The sequence below is a fragment of the Salvelinus sp. IW2-2015 genome, linkage group LG19 (genome assembly GCF_002910315.2).
Source record: "Salvelinus sp. IW2-2015 linkage group LG19, ASM291031v2, whole genome shotgun sequence".
NCBI lineage: Eukaryota > Metazoa > Chordata > Actinopteri > Salmoniformes > Salmonidae > Salvelinus > Salvelinus sp. IW2-2015.
This window is the reverse complement of record NC_036859.1, coordinates 13,851,016-13,870,459: the sequence shown is the minus strand read 5'-3', so window position 1 is coordinate 13,870,459 and position 19,444 is coordinate 13,851,016. Positions and strand designations below refer to the sequence as shown.

Sequence of the window (19,444 nt, the reverse complement as noted above, 5' to 3'; positions counted from 1 at the left end):
TAGAGAAAACACTGAAAGTATTGGAAAGATTTTAGATAGTATTTGAACCCCAGTCAGAGCTGCTAATACCGTTATCTAACAGAATGTTTTTATTTCTCTCTCTATTTCTCTCTCTCTCTGTAGCTCCCTAGCTTTTACTTCTCACAGACGGCGAGAGCGAGAAAGAAAGAAAGAAAGAAAGAAAGAGAGAGAGAGAGAGAGAGAGAGAAAGAAAGGGAGCGAGGGGGAGAAGGAGAAGGAGAGGGAGAGAAAGAAAGAGGGAGCGAGAGGGAGAGGGAGAGAATTTYTTGGAACAGCTTCAGGTCCTTGTTGAAATGACTCTATCCATTTAGCAATTTACATACATTGAATACATTAAGTAGTTTCACTTCAACAGTGTTCTTTTATGTCTGTGGGGATAACATAAGAATGTTGTAAATAGAGAGTTAGCCGTTTGGTTTTGGTGGGCCCATGCTAGACTGAGTGTGTGTGCTTCTCAAAGAGGAGCATATTATACTGGTATGATGATACTTAATGAAATGTTATACAGCCAACAAATGGTGTTTCAGTGACACAAACCAGTGAGTAATAACTTATTATTTCCGTAGTAATAAATACGCAACATAAATAATAGTCTCTGGACTATAAAATCAAKTGCTACCAAATGTAATCTTTGTGTATTATGTTGCAATKAGTTTAWTGTTTGATTTTACAGGTGAAGAAGATAAACAGAAACTTCCCAGTTAATCAACAGGTAAGCTATTACTACTACTACTACTACTACTACTAGGCCTACTACTAGTAGTAGTAAGGCAGTATGGTCCGGTACATCGTCCCAGTAAAATAAATAGTGGGGGTACACCTTACCAGTAAAACATGAGCCTATCACAATTAATACAACATGCCCCAAAAAAAACTATATGCTAGTACCCTATTAGTTAACATTACTGCATATCAGACACACTAACAATGTGTGAATTGACTGGAAAACGGGTGGTATACACTCCAAATTGTGTTGTGGTTTAAGGAGAACACTTACATATTGAGTAACTGAGACGCTTGCGACAAGGCGGAGATAAGTTGCTGAGATCGAGGCGCACGTGGACAACAGTGGATGATGCATCAATTCAGGCTAAGTGTAGGCCTAATGACAATCTCAGAATTTCATTACACTACACATAGGTGTTTTGTAACAGATGTCTCTTTCCATTCATCAAATTGCAAGTGCAAAGTGCATTGTTGGGTTTTGGATGCTGTAATTATTTTGTGAGTGAACGAATGTGCACGGGTAGCTTACATGAGTGCCTTTGTTAAGTGACTGGCTATGTTTAAGCCACGTTAAAAGGCATACAGTAGGCGTTGTGTCCATAAGGCTAGGGGAAGCTAAGCTTTAAATTAAATTGCCCAAATTGTATAGGCTAATTAGCTTACTCCTTTCTATACAGAAATTAATATCACATTATTCAAAATGGGCAACTATACCAGAAAGCATGATTTTGCCACAGAGAATCATTCGCTTAAAAAAAAGAAAAAAGAGCTGTTGATTGTTTTAAATCGCATAGCCTACAGTTGGAAGGGCCCACAATTTGGCCAAGTGTGCACTTCAGTGAAGAGCAGAGAGACCCAGCCAGGAATATTGCAATATTTAAAAATACAATTGCGGAACAACTGTTTGGAAAGCAAATGGCTATTGCTATTTTTTATTTTATTTATTTCACCTTTATTTAACCAGGTAGGCTAGTTGAGAACAAGTTCTCATTTGCAACTGCGACCTGGCCAAGATAAAGCATAGCAGTGTGAACAGACAACACAGAGTTACACATGGAGTAAACAATAAACAAGTCAATAACATGGTAGAAAAAAAAAGAGAATCTATATACATGTCTCTTATACACATCTAGATGTGTATAAGAGACAGTATTAACACTGGAGTGATAAATCATCAGATGATCATGTGCAAGAAGAGATACTGGTGTGCAAAAGAGCAGAAAAGTTAATAAATAAAAGCAGTATGGGGGGTGAGGTAGGTAAATTGGGTGGGTAGTTTACAGATGGACTATGTACAGCTGCAGCGATCGGTTAGCTGCTCGGATAGCAGATTTTTAAAGTTGTTGAGGGAGATAAAAGTCTCCAACTTCAGAGATTTTTGCAATTCGTTCCAGTCGCAGGCAGCAGAGAACTGGAAGGAAAGGCGTCCAAATGAGGTTTTGGCTTTAGGGATGATCAGTGAGATACACCTGCTGGAGCGCGTGTTGCAGGCTGTCTCTTATACACATCTAGATGTGTATAAGAGACAGGTAGAGTATTGGAAGCTATTTTGTAGATGACATCGCCGAAGTCGAGGATCGGTAGGATAGTCAGTTTTACTAGGGTAAGTTTGGCGGCGTGAGTGAAGGAGGCTTTGTTGCGGAATAGAAAGCCGGTTCTTGCTTTATAAAGAGATCCAATCTGTCTTTTAGTTATCAAAATTWATTTAATTGAGCAAACAGTAGCCTATCTTACTGGCACCAGAGGAGAACATCGGCCATATCCTCCAGAGTAGGCTACCCTGTAATTTTTGTGGTACACTTGGGTGTTCCGTACCGGTAAAAAATTAAATATACTTTCACCCCTGCTACTAATACTACTATGTATACCTTACAAAATAATCCTCACCATTGATATGAAATTGTCATGACATGGTCTTTTATTCAATGGATTCTTTTAAAGCACAGTTCCAAGGTTTAAAAAAATGACAGACTATGCCCAAAAGATGCTTCATCCACTCTACACGGTTTAATGTACTAGAACGCTCTCTGAATGTCAATCCAACCTGAATGCACAGGGCACTGGAAGAATTATCACTTCGTAAGTAATGTTTGTCAATTAATCCAGTAAGGTATCGGTTGCCAACTGGCGATTTGACATGAAAATAAAATGTCATTCATTCATTCCAACCAGGTTTAATAGTCCACAGAAAGGCCATGGTTGACTGGCAGTGCCAGTGGCAACTATTGCAGACGGAGGGAGAACGATTTGCATCATAAAGTCAAAGCAAAGAGAAATCATCAGTAAGAGAGGACAACACAAGTTCCCTTGGTCCTCACTTCAGCAACAATCCCTCCATCAGCCTAGACATGGATAGTGAATTAACTGTTTTTATAATTAATCCATCTACAGCCCCAAAATGACAAAAGCATGAAATCATTCAACATCCCGTATCGTCATGGCAATTAAAGTACATTAGAAGAGACCGACTGCTCATGCTGCTCCTGAATCTTTCACTCAGTGTTTTCATCCATCAAGATGTCCATAGAGAGAGGGAAATGCAAGCAAACATTTCCACTGTGGCTCGCTGCAATCCTTCTGACTGAGATGAGTGCAGAAAGACTTGATGCCTGCTGCCTTCCATTTTCTCTAAAAAGTGTTTTTCTCCCTCTCCCTCTCCATTTCCATTTCTTCCACTCCTTCTCTCTCTTTCTCTCCCTCTCTCTCTCTTTCTCCCCTCTATATCCCCCCCCCTCTCTCTGATAGATTATCTACATGGGCTGGGTAGATGAGAAGGAGCAGGACTCCGTTCAGGACCGAATGTATTCATCACAGTTCCTTGCCTTGAGGGGTTCCTCACTCTTCAAGTTCTCAGCACCTCCTGTACGTTTTATATCCTAAATTCCCTTTAGTAGCAATGGTAACACTTTCTTTTACAGTCTGTTTTAAGCTGGTACTTACCAGTGGCGTAAAGTAACGCTTTATTTTACAGTCTGTTTTAAGCTGGTACTTACCAGTGGCGTAAAGTAACGCTTTATTTTACAGTCTGTTTTAAGCTGGTACTTACCAGTGGCGTAAAGTAACGCTTTATTTTACAGTCTGTTTTAAGCTGGTACTTACCAGTGGCGTAAAGTACTTATGTAAAAATACTTTAAAGTACTACTTAAGTCATTTTTTAGGTATCTGTACTTTACTATTGATATTTTTGACAACTTCACTACGTTCCAAAAGAAAATAATGTACTTGTTACTTCATACATTTTCCCTGATACCCAAAAGTACCAAAAGTTATATTTTGGATGCTTAGCAGGACAAGAAAATAGTCCCATTCAGGCCCTTATCAAGAGAACATCCCTGTTCATCCCTACGTCCTCTGATCTGGCGAACTCACTGAACACAATTGCTTTGTTTTTAAATGATGTCTGAGTGTTGGAGTGTGACCTTGGCTATCCATACATTTAAAAAACAAGAACATCTTGCCATCTGGTTTGCTTAATATAAGAAGTTTGAAATGATTTATACTTTTACATTTAACCTTAATTTAACTAGGCAAGTCAGTTAGGRACAAATTCTTATTTATAATGATGGCCCAGGAACAGTGTGTTAACTGCCTTGTTCAGGGGCAGAATGACAGATTTTTACCTCGTCAGCTCGGGGATTCGATCTAGCAACTTTTCGGTTATTGGCTCAACTCTCTAACCACTAGGCTACCTGCCGCACATTTGATACTTAAGTATATTTCAAATGAAATACTTTTAGACTTTTACTCAAGTGGTATTTTATTCAGTGACGTTCTCTTTTACTTGAGTAATTTTTTATTAAGGTATTTTTACTTTTACTCAAGTAGGACAATTGGTATTTTTTCCACCACTGGTACTTACCTGATATTTCACTAAGAAACTGTGTCAACAATGGATACTTTCTGGTACTTACAGTACCTGCTAAATACCAGTCTGTAAAAAAAAAGGTTACCACATAAATGTATCGAAACTAGTTTCTGAAAATATGTGACAAATGTTTTTGAAAATGTGTACATTGTTGTCCAGCCTATAATGAGTCCTACACACATTTTCCACCTTTGTTATTGTCTATTAAACCGTACATGTATACAGCTGGACGACAATTATAATACCACACCTGATTGATGACCGTCTGTGGCCCATCGCTTTTCATTTGATTGATCACTATTACCACATCAGTATTATTATGTTATGCCAACCATATCAGTACTTGTGTTTACATCCACAACTCAGAATATTAGTTATTATGACAATTGTTTTGCTGCTATTAAACTAAAATATAAAGCGAGATTGATGTTAGATGTAGGTTTATCCCGGAGGAGCCCCCAGTTACGCCTTACTTCAGCTGAGGTGCAATTTCTAGCTCAACCACATTAGTGAGTTTAGGGTTTTCCCTAATTTTGTTTTGTTCCATATTCTGTTTGTGCTCCCTATAACAAGTTGCTGTGGGTTTTTCTTTTAGTTTGTCTTTTCGGAGGCAAACCTAGTGGGCAACGTTCCCTATCATTTTCTTGGGCATTGAGCGAATTTCAGGTCGGCTGAGCGCAAACTTGAAAGTTGTGAAAATTCTGTGCAACCTCCAGCCTGTACCTGCTTTAAGTTACAGTTTTAACAGTGGATCATGTGGCTATTTGATCATAATGTACAGTGCATTCGGAAAGTATTCAGACCCCTTGACTTTTTCCACAATAAGTTACATTACAGCTTTATTCTAAAATGGATGAAATAGTTTTTTTCCCTCATCAATCTACACACAATACCCCATAATGACAAAGCAAAAAACTGAAATATCACTTTTACATAAGTATTCAGACTCTTTACTCAGCACTTTGTTGAAGCACCTTTGGCAGCAATTACAGCCTTGAGTCTTCTTCGGTATGACGGTACAAGCTTGTATTTGGGGAGTTTCTCCCATTCTTCTCTACAGATCCTCTCAAGCTCTGTCAGGTTGGATGAGGAGCGTCGCTGCACAGCAATTTTCAGGTCTCTCCAGAGATGTTCAATCGGGTTCAAGTCCGGGCTCTTGCTGGACCACTCAAGGACATTCAGAGAAGTCCTGAAGCCACTACTATGTTGTGTTGGCTGTGTGCATAGGGTCATTGTCCTGTTGGAAGGTGAACCTTCACCCCAGTCTGAGGTCCTGAACGCTCTGGAGCAGAATTTCAACAAGAATCTCTCTGTACTTTGCTCCGATCATCTTTCCATCGATCCTGACTATTCTCCCAGTCCCTGCCACTGAAAAACAACCCCACAGCATGATGCTGCCACAGCCATGCTTCACCGTAGGGATGGTGCCAGTTTAGCTCCAGATGTGATGCTTGGAATTCAGGCCAAAGAGTTCAATCTTGGTTTCATCAGACCAAAGAATATTGTTTCTCATGGTCTGAGTCCTTTAGGTGCCTTTTGGCAAACTCCAAGCGATCTGTCATGTGCCTTTTACTGAGTGGCTTCCGTCTGGCTACTCTACCATAAAGGCCTGATTGGTGGAGTGCTGAAGAGATGGTTGTCCTTCTGGAAGGTTCTCCCATCTCCACAGAGGACCTCTGGAGCTCTGTCAGAGTGAACATCGGGTTATTGGTCACCTCCCTGACCAAGGCCCTTCTCCCCCGATTGCTCAGTTTGACYGGGCGGCCAGTTCTAGGAAGAGTTTTGGTGGTTCCAAACTTCTTCCATTTAAGAATGATGGAAACCACTGTGTTCTTGGGGACCTTCAATGCTGCAGACATTTTTTGGTACCCTTCTCCAGATTTCTCCCTCTACGCAATCCTGTCTCGGAGCTCTACGGACAATTCCTTGTTTTTTGCTCCGACATGCATTGTCAACCTTATATAGACAGGAGTGTGCCTTTCCAAATCATGTCCAATCAATTCAATTTACAACAGGTGGACTCCCATCAAGTAGAAACATCTCAAGGATGATCAATGGAAACAGGATGCACCTGAGCTGAATTTCGAGTCTCATACAAAGGGTCTGAATAAAAAAAGAAAACCAGTGACTGTGAAAGACCTAACTTGGGAAATACAATATAACTGTACAAAGGCGAATCTGATCATCATTGCAAAGCATTATGACATCAGTGTATTATCTGTCCATCCAAAAGTAGTGGTCGAAAATTTACTCAATGCTGCTTTGGTGCTGAAGGAAATACTCTCAGAGAGGCTGATGAAAAGGGTGATACGGGTGGTAGAATAAACCCTGAAGACGTGCCATTGTGGGAGTTAGAACTAAAGGCAAAACTAGAGCAACAGAAATGTAAGTTTGAGTACAAGAAAAGGGAACTTGAGTTAGAATACAGAAAAGAAGAAGAAGAGCGTGCAGCCAGACTTTTTATCAGTTGTGTATGAACCTTTTGTTTCTGATGGGTTTGTGTCTCTTCAGAGTGGTGATGATGTTAAGCAGCCGTTAAATACTGCGAGACACTGTGGCAGCCCAATCCTTCAGTTTGGAGGGTGTTTTGCCTTTGTCTGATACTTCAGCAACTCGTGACAGTGTGTTAGTTCAAGGCGTGGAGCTGGGCTGCATCAAAGTTTCTTTGTATGTTGTGGAACTCAAGTCTGATCTTGTTTCTAATCCTGTGGTCATTGGAGTGAGGCCTAACCTGCCTGTGAAAGGGCTCTCATTCATTTTGGGCAGCAATCTGACTTGAGGGAAGGTTGTGCCAAATCCAGTTTTTTTGTGGGCAGAGTAGAGGAACTTGATGGGTTATCAGACAAATACCCTAGAGTGTTCCCAGTTTTTGCTGTTACACGTGCTATGTTTCAGAAGATTGCAGAGAGCAAGTATAGTGTTGAGGAGAATGTCAGCGATCCCACCATGTTTAATCTGTCTGAGACCTTTGTGTGGTCCTGATTTCAGTAAACCTCCTGAGTTGACCTCTCCTTTGAAAACCCCAAAGGTGAGCGAGTTGGTAGGACCGCTGAAAGAAGAGAGGTTCCCTACAGTTGAATTAGGAAGCAGCTAATTGCTGAACAGAGAAAATATGCTTCCCTCTCCCTTCTTTTTGTTGAGATACGTCCAGAGGAAGAGTTTGATGAAGTTCTCATGGGTCACTTTGACAGAGATGGTGTTCTGATGAAGAAATGGCGTTCTCAAGCCACTTCTGGTCCAAATGATAGGCCCAGTGTATCTCAAATTGTCGTTCCAGTTACACTCTGACAAGAGATACAGAGGTTGGCTCACGATGGAAGTATGGTAGACCATCTTGGGGTGAACAAGATTTGTGATTATATCCTGCGTAACTTCTTCTGGCCTGGTCTGAAACATGATGTTATGGTTTACTGTAAATCCTGTAGCATTTGCCAGCTGACTGGTAAACCGAACAAAACTGTGCCAGTGGCACCTTTGTAGCCTATACCGGCTTTTGACAAACCTTTTAGCAGTGTTCTGGTGGACTGTGTTGGTCCTTTGCCCAAAGCAAAGAGTAGTAACCATTTTCTCTTAACCATCATGTGTGCTGCCACTCGTTTCCCCAAGGCCATTCCACTGAGAAACATCATGGCTCCCAGTATTGTTAAGGGCCTTGTGAAATCCTTTTCAACGTTTATATCCGCAGATAGTGCAGTCTGACTAAGGTTAAAATGTAATGTCAAAGATCTTCCAGCAAGTGCTACAGAAGTTGGGTGTTACCCATTGCCCCTCTAGTGCATATCACCCAGTCACAAGGCGCTCTTGAGAGAGTTCATCAGACTTTGCAGTCTATGTTGAGAGCTTACTACTTTGAGTTCGAGAAAGACTGGGATGAAGGGATGCCTCTAGTGCCCATGCAGCACAGGAGGTTGTTCAGGAGTCTCTCGGTTTCAGTCCGAACAAGCTAGTGTTTGGACATTATGTGAGAAGCAGTGAGGCTCCTCAGAGTAGGAAGGGGAGGACCATCCTCCTCACTAAATTTCATAAAAATAAAAATGCAAACATTTAAAAAGTTATCTTTTTAGATAAAACTATACTTAATATAATCACGTCACCAAATAATTGATGAAAACACAGTATTTTGCAATGAAGGTCTACAGTAGCTTCAACAGTACTCTGTAGGGTAGTACCATGGTGTAGCCGGAGGACAGCTAGCTTCCGTCCTCCTCCGTGTACATCGACTTCAATACAAAACCTAGGAGGCTCATGGTTCTCACTCCCTTCCATAGACTTACACAGTAATTATGACAACTTCCGGAGGACGTCCTCGAACATACCAGAGCTGTTTCAGCATGAACTGGCATGCTGTCCACCCAATCAAAGGATCAGATAATGAATCTACGACTGAAAGCATAAGCTACAGCTAGTTAGCACTGCGGTGCATAAAATATAGTGAGTAGTTGAGATTTTTTTGCTGTTAAATGAAAGCTTAAATCCTGCAATTCTATGCATTCTTCCATGTCTTATGTGTGTTTATATGATACCAGGGGTCGAAGCCTGAACTAGTTTTTTGGGGGGACCCGCTGTCCGCATTGACCCCGTTCTGCGTCTGGATCTGGTCTGCGGTCCACCAGTATGGGGGGCTAGGTAGTAGCAACCTCATTTACATTTAAGTCATTTAGCAGACGCTCTTATCCAGAGCGACTTACAAATTGGAAAGTTCATACATATTCATCCTGGTCCCCCCGTGGGGAATGAACCCACAACCCTGGCGTTGCAAGCGCCATGCTCTACCAACTGAGCCACACGGGAGCCACTCATGATGGGTATAGGGAAAATTAGAGAATCATGTAGTAGCCTAAACCTATCGCTGTTACATTTAACTGGGTGAATGGACTATGAATGACAGTCATCCAATATGTTGTAATAGAAATAAGGCCAAGCTCATGAAAAACTTTATAATAATCGTCCTCCCTCATCTTAAACGGCACTGACCGCCACTGGTCAGAGGTCCATTGAGCTTGCTGAGAGAGAGGTTTTTGGAGGACAACACCTCAAACATGAAAACAAATCTGTTGGAGCACATAAGCGCTTTTCAATACAGATTGCAGCTATACCGCACCTGTGAGTTTGCCAGTGAGAATATGGAGAATATGGGTCACTGTTGCAAGCTCACTTTTCAGGCCCTTACACCATGGAGAAAAACATTTGTAAAATGGATGACCTCATCACCACACCGGTGCACTGAAAGAAAAACCCACACCAACTTAGGATAGGGAGTAAAGAGAATATAGAGCAAAACAAACAGGGGAAACATCAAAACTCAGGCTTCTTTCTTAACTAAAGTGGTTGAGCTGGAAATCTTACCTCAGCTGCCATGAGGTTTAGCTCTCCCAACATCTCCTTTCCCCTGATGCACTGGGCCAGCAGCACAGGTGGCTAACGAGGTGACTCCTATCAGTGCGCACCTCAGCTATCGTGCTAACATGCTAACCAACGTCGAAGTGGAGAGAAAAAACAAACCCGTAACAAGTGTGAACATGGGAACACAGAGTGTGCAAGTAGGATATAAAATATTAAAGTTAAGGAAACTGAAACAGACCAATGTAATTACACTTCAAAAAGATTTCAAAGGGATCCATCTGAATAGAAGACTAAAGGGTATTTCATGTGTAATGTTGCAGGTGACTACATGGGACTGGACGAGGGCGGAGAAAAGCTACACTGTGTACGAGATCATGTGTAAAGTTTTAAAGGTATGTCAACAACTTTTACGCCTGAGGTACTGTATTTAGAAACTGCTGAGTAGCAAATCTCAGGGTCTGTGTTTGAAAGGTGACATGAAAAAGAGAAGAGATCTGTGCTATGTGTCCTTTGTCATTTTAATGGAAAGAGTTGTGACATAGAATGTGTGGATATTGCACAATTTCTACGCACAATGCGTCTTTGCAAGGCTAGAGTTGATCAATTTCTTGACCACTGGATTCGCTTTCATATGACAGTGCAAAACAGTAAAACTCAAAATGCTGCTATTGGAAGCAGTTATACTTTTTTGAAACCCTGGCAGGTATCATTGAATTTTTCTGCAATGCTCTTTCACGAGTGCATTTGTTATGCACAGCAGCATGTCTCGGCTGGGACGAGGGAGTTGACACTTGATTTTGAAATCCTCACAGCAGCAACAGCAGCTCCGCTTATTMATTTCTCACTCAGCCAGGTTCGTCGTCACATACTGAGTGAGCTGGTCATTCGTGCCGTGCACATAACTGGTTATTTCTATATGTATAGTCAACTATGTCCCTCCACCCATAACACATTGAATTACACATGTGAAACAGCATTTCTCAACATGTGAAACAGATTTTCTGAAATACTAAAATGCATGGTGATTGAATTCCAGCCAATGTCTGTCACATCCCCTTAAGTGTATCACTGGATTTCTAATCTGCATACAGTACAGTATACAGTGCCTTTCAAAACTATTCATCCCCCTTGATATTTTTCTTATTTTGAATGCATTACAACCTGTCATTTAAATTGATTTTCATTTGGATTGCATGTAATGGACATACACAAAATAGTCCAAATTGGTGAAGTGAAATGAAAAAAATTACTTGTTTAAAAAATGTATAAAAAATGTAAAACGGAAAAGTGGTGCGTGCATATGTATTCACCCCCTTTGCTATGAATCCTCTAAATAAGATCTGGTGCAACCAATTACCTACAGAAGTCACATAATTAGTTAAATAAAATCCACCTGTGTGCAATCTAAGTGTCACATGATCTCAGTATATATACACCTGTTCTGAAAGGCCCCAGAGTCTGCAACACCACCAAGCAAGCGGCACCATGAAGACCAAGGAGCTCTCCAAACAGGTCAGGGACAAAGTTGTGGAGAAGTACAGATCAGGGTTGGGTTMTAAMAAAAATATCAGAAACTTTGAACATCCCACGGAGCACCATTAAATCCATTATTAAAAAATGGAAAGAATATGGCACCACAACAAACCTGCCAAGAGAGGGCCGCCCACCAAAACTCACAGACCAGGCAAGGAGTGAATTAATCAGAGGCAACAAAGAGACCAAAGATAACCCTGAAGGAGCTGMAAAGCTCCACAGCGGAGATTGGAGTATCTGTCCATAGGATCCCTTTAAGCCGTACACTCCACAGAGCTGGGCTTTACAGAAGAGTGGCCAGAAAAAAGCCATTGCTGAGAGAAAGAAATAAGCAAAAACATTTGGTGTTCGCCAAAGGGCRTGTGGGAGACTCTCCAAACATATGGAAGAAGGTACTCTGGTCAGAGGAGACTAAAATTTAGCTTTTTGGCCATCAAGGAAAATTCTATGTCTGGCGCAAACTCAACACCTCTCATCACCCCGAGAACATCATCCCCCCCAGTGAAGCATTGTGGTGGCAGCATCATGCTGTGGGGATGTTTTAAATCGGCAGGGACTGGGTGGGAAACTGGTCAGAATTGAAGGAATGATGGATGGTGCTATATACAGGGAAATTCTTGAGGGAAACCTGTTTCAGTCTTCCAGAGATTTGAGACTGGGATGGAAGTTCACCTTCCAGCAGGACAATGACCCTAAGCATACTGCTAAAGCAACACTTGAGTGGTTTAAGGGGAAACATTTAAATGTCTTGGAATAGCCTTTTCAAAGCCCAGACCTCAATCCAATTGAGAATCTGTGGTATGACCTAAAGATTTCTGTACACCAGCGGAACCCATCCAACTTGAAGGAGCTGGAGCAGTTTTGCCTTGAAGAATGGGCAAAAATCCCAGTGGCTAGATGTTCCAAGCTTATAGAGACATACCACAAGAGACTTGCAGCTGTAATTGCTGCAAAAGATGGCTCTACAAAGTATTGCCTTTGGGGGGGTGAATGGTTACGCACGCTCAAGTTTTCAGTTTTTTTGTTTTATGTCTTGTTTGTTTCACACAAATATTTTGGATCTGTAAAGTGGTGAGCATGTTGTGTAAATCAAATGATACAACCCCCCCCCCCCAAAAAAATACATTTTAATTCCAGGTTGTAAGGCAACAAAATAGGAAAAATGCCAAAGGGGGTGAATACTTTCGCAAGCCACTGTATGAGTCACTCACTGTCCCTTGTGCACATTATCAGCATGATAGCAAGACATGGGTTCAAATAATATTTGAAACATTTAAAATACTGTACTTGATTATGATTGAGCCTGTCAGGAGCAACGGAACCAATAGAATTGTCCCAAATGTGCAAACCCCGCCCATCTGGCATTCCAGGCAGGCTCAATGAAACCACTCAAAGCATTTAAAAGAAAACAAATACCAATTGAACCCAGGTGTGATGGCAGGCATGACTAACGTGTTTCTCTCAGGACAGTGACCTCTTGGACAAGCGGAAGCACTGCTTCAGTGTCCAAACGGAGTGTGGGGAGGACATGTTCTACAGCGTAGAGCTGGAGTGTGAGCTGCTCATTTGGGAGAAGGCCTTTCAGATGGCTACCTTCCTGGAGGTGGAGAGAATACAGGTACACAATAGATGAGAGGCAGAACTTTTTCATAAATCAATTTCCAGGCAGGTTTCAACGCCCCCCAAAGCAACATCCAAGCTCTCTGTCATCAAAATTGTCACTTGAAACCAATCAAAACCAAACTCTTTTAGGTAGGGGTGGGGAGTGAGGCAGAGCTATGTGGGAGGGCTCATCCTGCTTAAACAATGGTAGGAGATAAACTGATAAGTGATAAAGAGAAGCAGTGGCATACTCTACTATACAGGCCAAGCTTGCTCATCCTCTCACAACAACTGATATTTGTGCGTTTAGCTGTGGAAGATTATGCTGTCTATTATATATGCCTCTAGTGACTAGCATCATGCACTGTTTCCCCTCCATAGTGTAAAACATACGCTTGCATCATGGAGAGCCACCTGATGGGACTGACCGTAGACTTCAGTATGGGCTTTGTCTGTTTCGATGCTGCTTCAAAGGTAAGTTATATTACTGGTACATCCACTTTGGACATTTACCAAGTCTGAGAGCCACCAGAACTACTCCACTAGAATACATAATGTGGACAAACAGGACACATCGACAGCTACATTGTTCTCTGTGTTTTTGGGCCTAATTCTGACACAGCGAGGCATATTTTTTTCTCCCCAGAGAGTYTTGCAGTAGCCTAGCCTACTGCTGATAGGCAGGGTATTGTTTATCAAAACAAGCATGAAATTACAATTCGTATTTAAACGGCAATTGTAAAACTATACACATGGTGGGGAATGTTTAATAATTTAATCAGATTGGAGATCGGCCTTGTTCTGCACTCCCAGGATTCAGATCTGTGTGGAGCCCCTAGGGGGGAAAGTGTTGCTTCCTATTGTTTTGTACACGTATATCTTGTTTTGTATGGAATGTGAATAAATTAATTTGCATATATTACTTGTGTAAATTCCTTACCACGGGCAAATAAATGTACATTCTATTCAAAAGACAGACAGTGATACAGAGGGAGAGCTCGAACTCTATTGACACAAATTAAAACCGACCTACCCAATGTTGAAAACTCAGGCTACTGGTTTAGAACAAGGTGACGTGGACGCTTTCACGTTCTCTAGACGGGCCCAACAAAATGGTTGACAATTAGGAGGAAGTTTATCATCACTCTGTAGTAGATTCCAATCGTCATTCACAACAGGATGTCATCTTCCAGGTGACTCTACAATCCACACTGAGTTTCCTGCTGAAGTTATGACTTATTATTATAAGTGCACTGTCTGGTACATTTTCAAATATTAGGTGGAAAAACATGATAGGATTCATTTAGCTCTGTAATTCAGTTAGATAAACAGCTAGTTTACTGTAACGCTTGACTCCATCTCAGTTAGAGAAGATAAGCTTCTTTATAAACCATCTCCAACCACATTTACTTCCTTCCCCTATATAGGCAGTGCTATGGAGATACAAGTTTTCCCAACTGAAAGGGTCCTCTGATGATGGGAAGAGCAAGATCAAATTTCTGTTCCAAAATCAGGACAATAAAGCTATTGAAGCCAAGGTAACAAACCTCTCTGACTCTGTGAAATCCTCTCTGTGAAATCAGCCAATACAGATATCATATTTGTATCATGTTTTCTTAGCCATTATCATCTGATAGCAATGTGAACAACGATGTACTGTATTGTGCATTCATACAATTTTTTTGTATTATTATACTAAAACATGAAATACTTACTGTCTATCTTTTGTTTCCCAGGAGCTGGAATTTTCTAACCTCTTTGCCGTGCTTCACTGTATCCATGCGTTCTTCGCTGCCAAAGTTGCTTGCCTGGATCCAATGTTTCTGGAGAGCCAAGGTGCTGCGACGACCACTGGGGGGGTTCCCACTCTCACCTGTAATACACAGACATCCAAAATCAAATACTCTACCTGACAGAGCCTGTTCACCCCCTCTCCTTCCCTTCCCCTGAGTACTCCCTCTCGACACTGCACTTTCACTACATCATGGACCAGAGAGAAGGAGACAAAACAAACGAGTATGTTGTACTGTCATCCAATGAACAAAGACAGGTGAATCCAACATGTAAATGGACTATTATTGGCAGACCTATTTTTTTCTTCCAGAAAGACACATTTTATATTTTATCAGAGAAAGGGATGATAACTGTGTGAACTTTTGGACCTGTACATTGCACTGTACTTCAAACAACTTTCTAATATGGAGGAGTGAACGCAGAACCAATGAATGGAGAATGGATGACAAAACAATTCTGAATTTAGTTTTTTGTCTTTGGGTAGGTCCTCAGACATAATTCACAATGATTCACATGTGTTGTTCACACTGCTGATAAACATAACACAACTTTATTTCCATGGTGAAAATGGAGACAAACTGTTTTCTACAATATTATATCATTTTCTTGAAGGTTCAAGTGTATTTTTTTGAACAGGTACATACACTGAGGACTATGAACAAATTGCTATCTTCTTCCTGACAAAAGAAGATTTCAAGACAATTTGAATTCTGATGATTATAATTTTAAGGACAGTCACTAAGTTAATATTGCCAACATTTATCACTGGAAGTGTTAATTAGTCATACAGAAATGTTAGTAATTTTTTTCATCAATTAAACCGATTGATTTCCTAATAATCGTGAATAATTATTAGATTCATGAATATTGAAAAGATGGGAACGTAAACTGCAGTGTTACATAGCTTAGTATTTTTTCTTGTGTGGTTGTATAACGAAGTTGAAAGCACTTAGTTTTCTCCAATCTATGTTATTTGATTTGATTTATCTGGAAACATCCTTTAATTCAACAAATAAACGGTGAAATGTGTGTGCATTATGGATTATACACACATGTATACACTAATCAACCCTATGGCACCAGATTATTTTTGTTGCCCCTGAGGTAGTTCCGATATGCTATAAATATAAATCACATCATGTCAAATGATATACAATTTCCTTTCAACAGAACAGAAATGAATGGGGAGTTGCAGAGAAGAAATGGCTCAGGTTTTGGATGTAAGCACAGCTTTTTTATTGATGTGGAGGAGAGGACAGGATGAGTGCTGCTATGCTGAGTCTGTCAGGAAGAGGGGCAGTCGAGAGGTGTTTTTTAATCAAGGTTTTCAGCGAAGAGTAATCTCTCACACACCCAACCTGGTCAGGACTCGTTTTAAGGGCGGATTCACAATCATTAAGTCAATTGAATCATTGAGAAGGATTCAGACTAAGTGCTAGCTACAGCCAACACAGTCAGACAGATTCAGAACATGTGGTTGTGTGAAAATGTCTTTACCTATACTCACTGGAAGATATTGCTCTAAATACAACCTGCAACAATTGAATAAACCCTTTCGGGAATGTTATTTTTCTTTCTTTATCTTTCCTTAAGATGTAAATAAAGGTTGACATCCAAATGAATAAAAGGAAAATAAGGAATATGTATAATATTACTTGAGGATTACTTGAAAGGATTAAGACATTTATTAATTGGATGTCTTCAACAGAGACGAAATAGTTGACACCCTTATGCTCTCTTTACCAAGTTCAATGATGATGACCCATGGTGAATTTTGAATATATATTTTCTATAATATACTGAACATGTAGTGTTGGTAACATGTTTCATGAGCTAAAATAAAAGTTCCCAGAAATCTTCCATATGCGCAAAAAGCGTATTTCTTTCAAATTTTGTGCACACATTTGTTTACATCCCTGTTAGTGAACATTTCTCCTTTGACAATATAATCCATCCACCTAACAGGTGTGGTATATCAAGAAGCTGATTAAACAGCATGATCATTACACACTTGCACCTTGTGCTGGGGACAATAAAAGGCCACTCTAAAATGTGCAGTTTTGTCACTCAACACAATGCCACAGATGTMTCAAGTTTTGAGGGAGCGTGCAATTGGCATGCTGACTGCAGGAATGTCCACCAGAGCTGTTGCAAGAAAATCTGTTAATATTTCTACCATAAGCTGCMTCCAACGTTGTTTTATAGAATTTGGCAGTACGTCCAACCGGCCTCACAACCGCAGACCACGTGTAACCACGCCAGCCCAGGACCTCCACACCCGGCTTCTTTACCTGCGGGATCGTCTGAGACCAGCCACCCAGATAGCTGATGAAACTGTGGGTTTGCACAACCAAAGTATTTCTGCACAAACTGTCACAAACCGTCTCAGGGAAGCTCATCTGCATGCTCGTCGTCTTCACCAGGGTCTTGACCTGACGGCAGTTCGGCGTCGTAACTTATCTCTTTCACATACCCTTTGGCTTGGAACACTTCAAAACAAGAGATTGAAGGGGTGGCTATTTATTTTTAATTTTTTATAAATAAAACATTTTATAACATGTGGCCGACTTGTGAATAACATTTTGATCCTAACTTGAGCTAATAGACACATTGTTTGACAGTAAAGCCAAAGATGTAAAGCCACATACTTGTGAATAATTTATTTTATGACCACAATTTACTATTTTTTGGGTTACAGTCAGTGCTGGGCTAGTGCCGGGTTAAGGCTGTTGCTATGCTACTTCTGTAGACAGAAATTAGACAAAGATTAAACCACGACTCACTGAGTCCTTGGCAAAGAGGAAGAATTGAAACTGAAATACTTGGGTGAGAAAAGCATGGCGCTACAATAAGTAGCTGTGGGACTCTATGACAGTGGGAAGGCATTAATGATTTAAACAGAGGCAAAATATGAAGTCTGTGACCTTTATTTTGTGTATGTACAGAGGGAACAACTGACACCATTTCAACAATGAACTGCCATCACACTGAGATATCAACAAGAGCCTGATAAGAAAAAAAACAGAACAATAGTTCTGCCTTTCTACAAATTAATTGAAGGCAAGACCATAACATAGGCTTGGAATTGGGTCTTTACTGTGGGGACCATTTGGGGAACCAAACAATTCTATCCAGTATTACTGTACATATGATAACGCATCACCTCTGGTACATGGGGTAATATGACTCCTGAATTATGTCCACCATAACTTTGCCGTTGTACCAATTGTAAATAATGATTTCAACAGTTTCATGTGTACATAATTTAGCATCTCTGCATTTTTCAGAGATTTGATTATTGTAAATGACTGTAAAAATGTGTTGTTTTTGCCAATTAGAGCCATACGGTTCTGCTGCTTCTTTTTTGTAGTTAAAGTAATTTATGTATTATTGCTTACAATTCAAACGTTTTCCTGGCAATGCGAACACTGCTCAGGTCATGATGGAAAAAGGTCTACAGGATCTTCACAATATACAATAACCAATATATAGAAATCAACTAACCCCATGTTAAACCCAAATAGTATACACTACACCAGAACAAGATGGAAGGCTTTGAGCACATGCCTGTTTAGCCATAGAACTAACACAAGTGGAGTATGGATCTACATACAAGAAGACTTCGCAGTGCCTTGTGACAGCAAGAGGGCGCTACAACAACAAATCAAACCTAATCCAAATGATTTTATAACCAAACGTATCATAACCAGCTACTGTACTGTTGTCATGTTCATACAAAATGTAACCTCAATAATATATCAACAACTATCATTTCAGCTATTGAAATATAACAATTCTTTCAAAGCAAGATCAATCAGGAATTTCCAAGTATGTGACGCAACTGTCAAATATGAACACAAACGTGACATCTACCAATGGGTATTGAGCATGCTATTCTTTTTCAAGCATTTCTGGAATGTACTGTAGAAGCACCCCATCATTCTTAGACTTCACTGTGGTCAGAATGTCCCCTTTCACATTGCCATAAAACAAGAATCACTTGAGAAGGAGCGGAAGTGATGGCATTTTAAAAGCCATCTCTTAAACTGGGAGTCTCACAATAAAATGATAATTGATACACGTACAGCTACCTGACTCAAATACCATGCGTCTTGTCATTTGCTCCCGTCCACAGTAAAACCACATACATCAACCCAAGGATGACAACTCTCTTTTCATGATTTAGGACAACAGAATAAGGTGCTCGCTATGTTGAATACACCAACAGTACAGAGAAAGGATTCCAAAAATCTCCCATCATTGTGATTTTGCGCTGCTGCAAATAGAAAATACAGTACAAAACAACGTATTGTGAGTTTTTGTGCCATGACCCGCCTCGGGTCATTCTTTGTGGTTTAAAAACACACCACCTCTTTTCATATACAAAGTAATAGTATATCTTTGATCATGTAGGACATCACCTCCAAATGATCATGAGTGGATGTCTTGTGGGCCAAAGATGACAAACATGACCTTTAAGAGAATCCATACCACTTATCACTACACAATATTATATGACTCAAATACCCCTGTGAGTCCATAGCGGGTTTTCTTGTTTGT

At 40.5% G+C, this 19,444-nt stretch overlaps 1 protein-coding gene across 1 annotated transcript in view; it reads left to right on the top strand.

Moving 5' to 3' along the window:
• The window catches only part of sntg1 (syntrophin, gamma 1), a 63,012-nt gene extending 46,269 nt beyond the window's left edge, over nucleotides 1-16,743 (top strand). The window contains exons 13-19 of the mRNA XM_024009260.2: nucleotides 695-733; nucleotides 3,493-3,609; nucleotides 10,276-10,347; nucleotides 12,954-13,106; nucleotides 13,472-13,564; nucleotides 14,518-14,628; nucleotides 14,827-16,743. Coding sequence (XP_023865028.1) covers nucleotides 695-733; nucleotides 3,493-3,609; nucleotides 10,276-10,347; nucleotides 12,954-13,106; nucleotides 13,472-13,564; nucleotides 14,518-14,628; nucleotides 14,827-15,003 — 762 coding nt within the window. The 3' untranslated portion in view covers nucleotides 15,004-16,743. The remainder of the gene's footprint in view (nucleotides 1-694; nucleotides 734-3,492; nucleotides 3,610-10,275; nucleotides 10,348-12,953; nucleotides 13,107-13,471; nucleotides 13,565-14,517; nucleotides 14,629-14,826) is intronic.
• The last annotated feature ends 2,701 nt before the right edge of the window (nucleotides 16,744-19,444 follow it).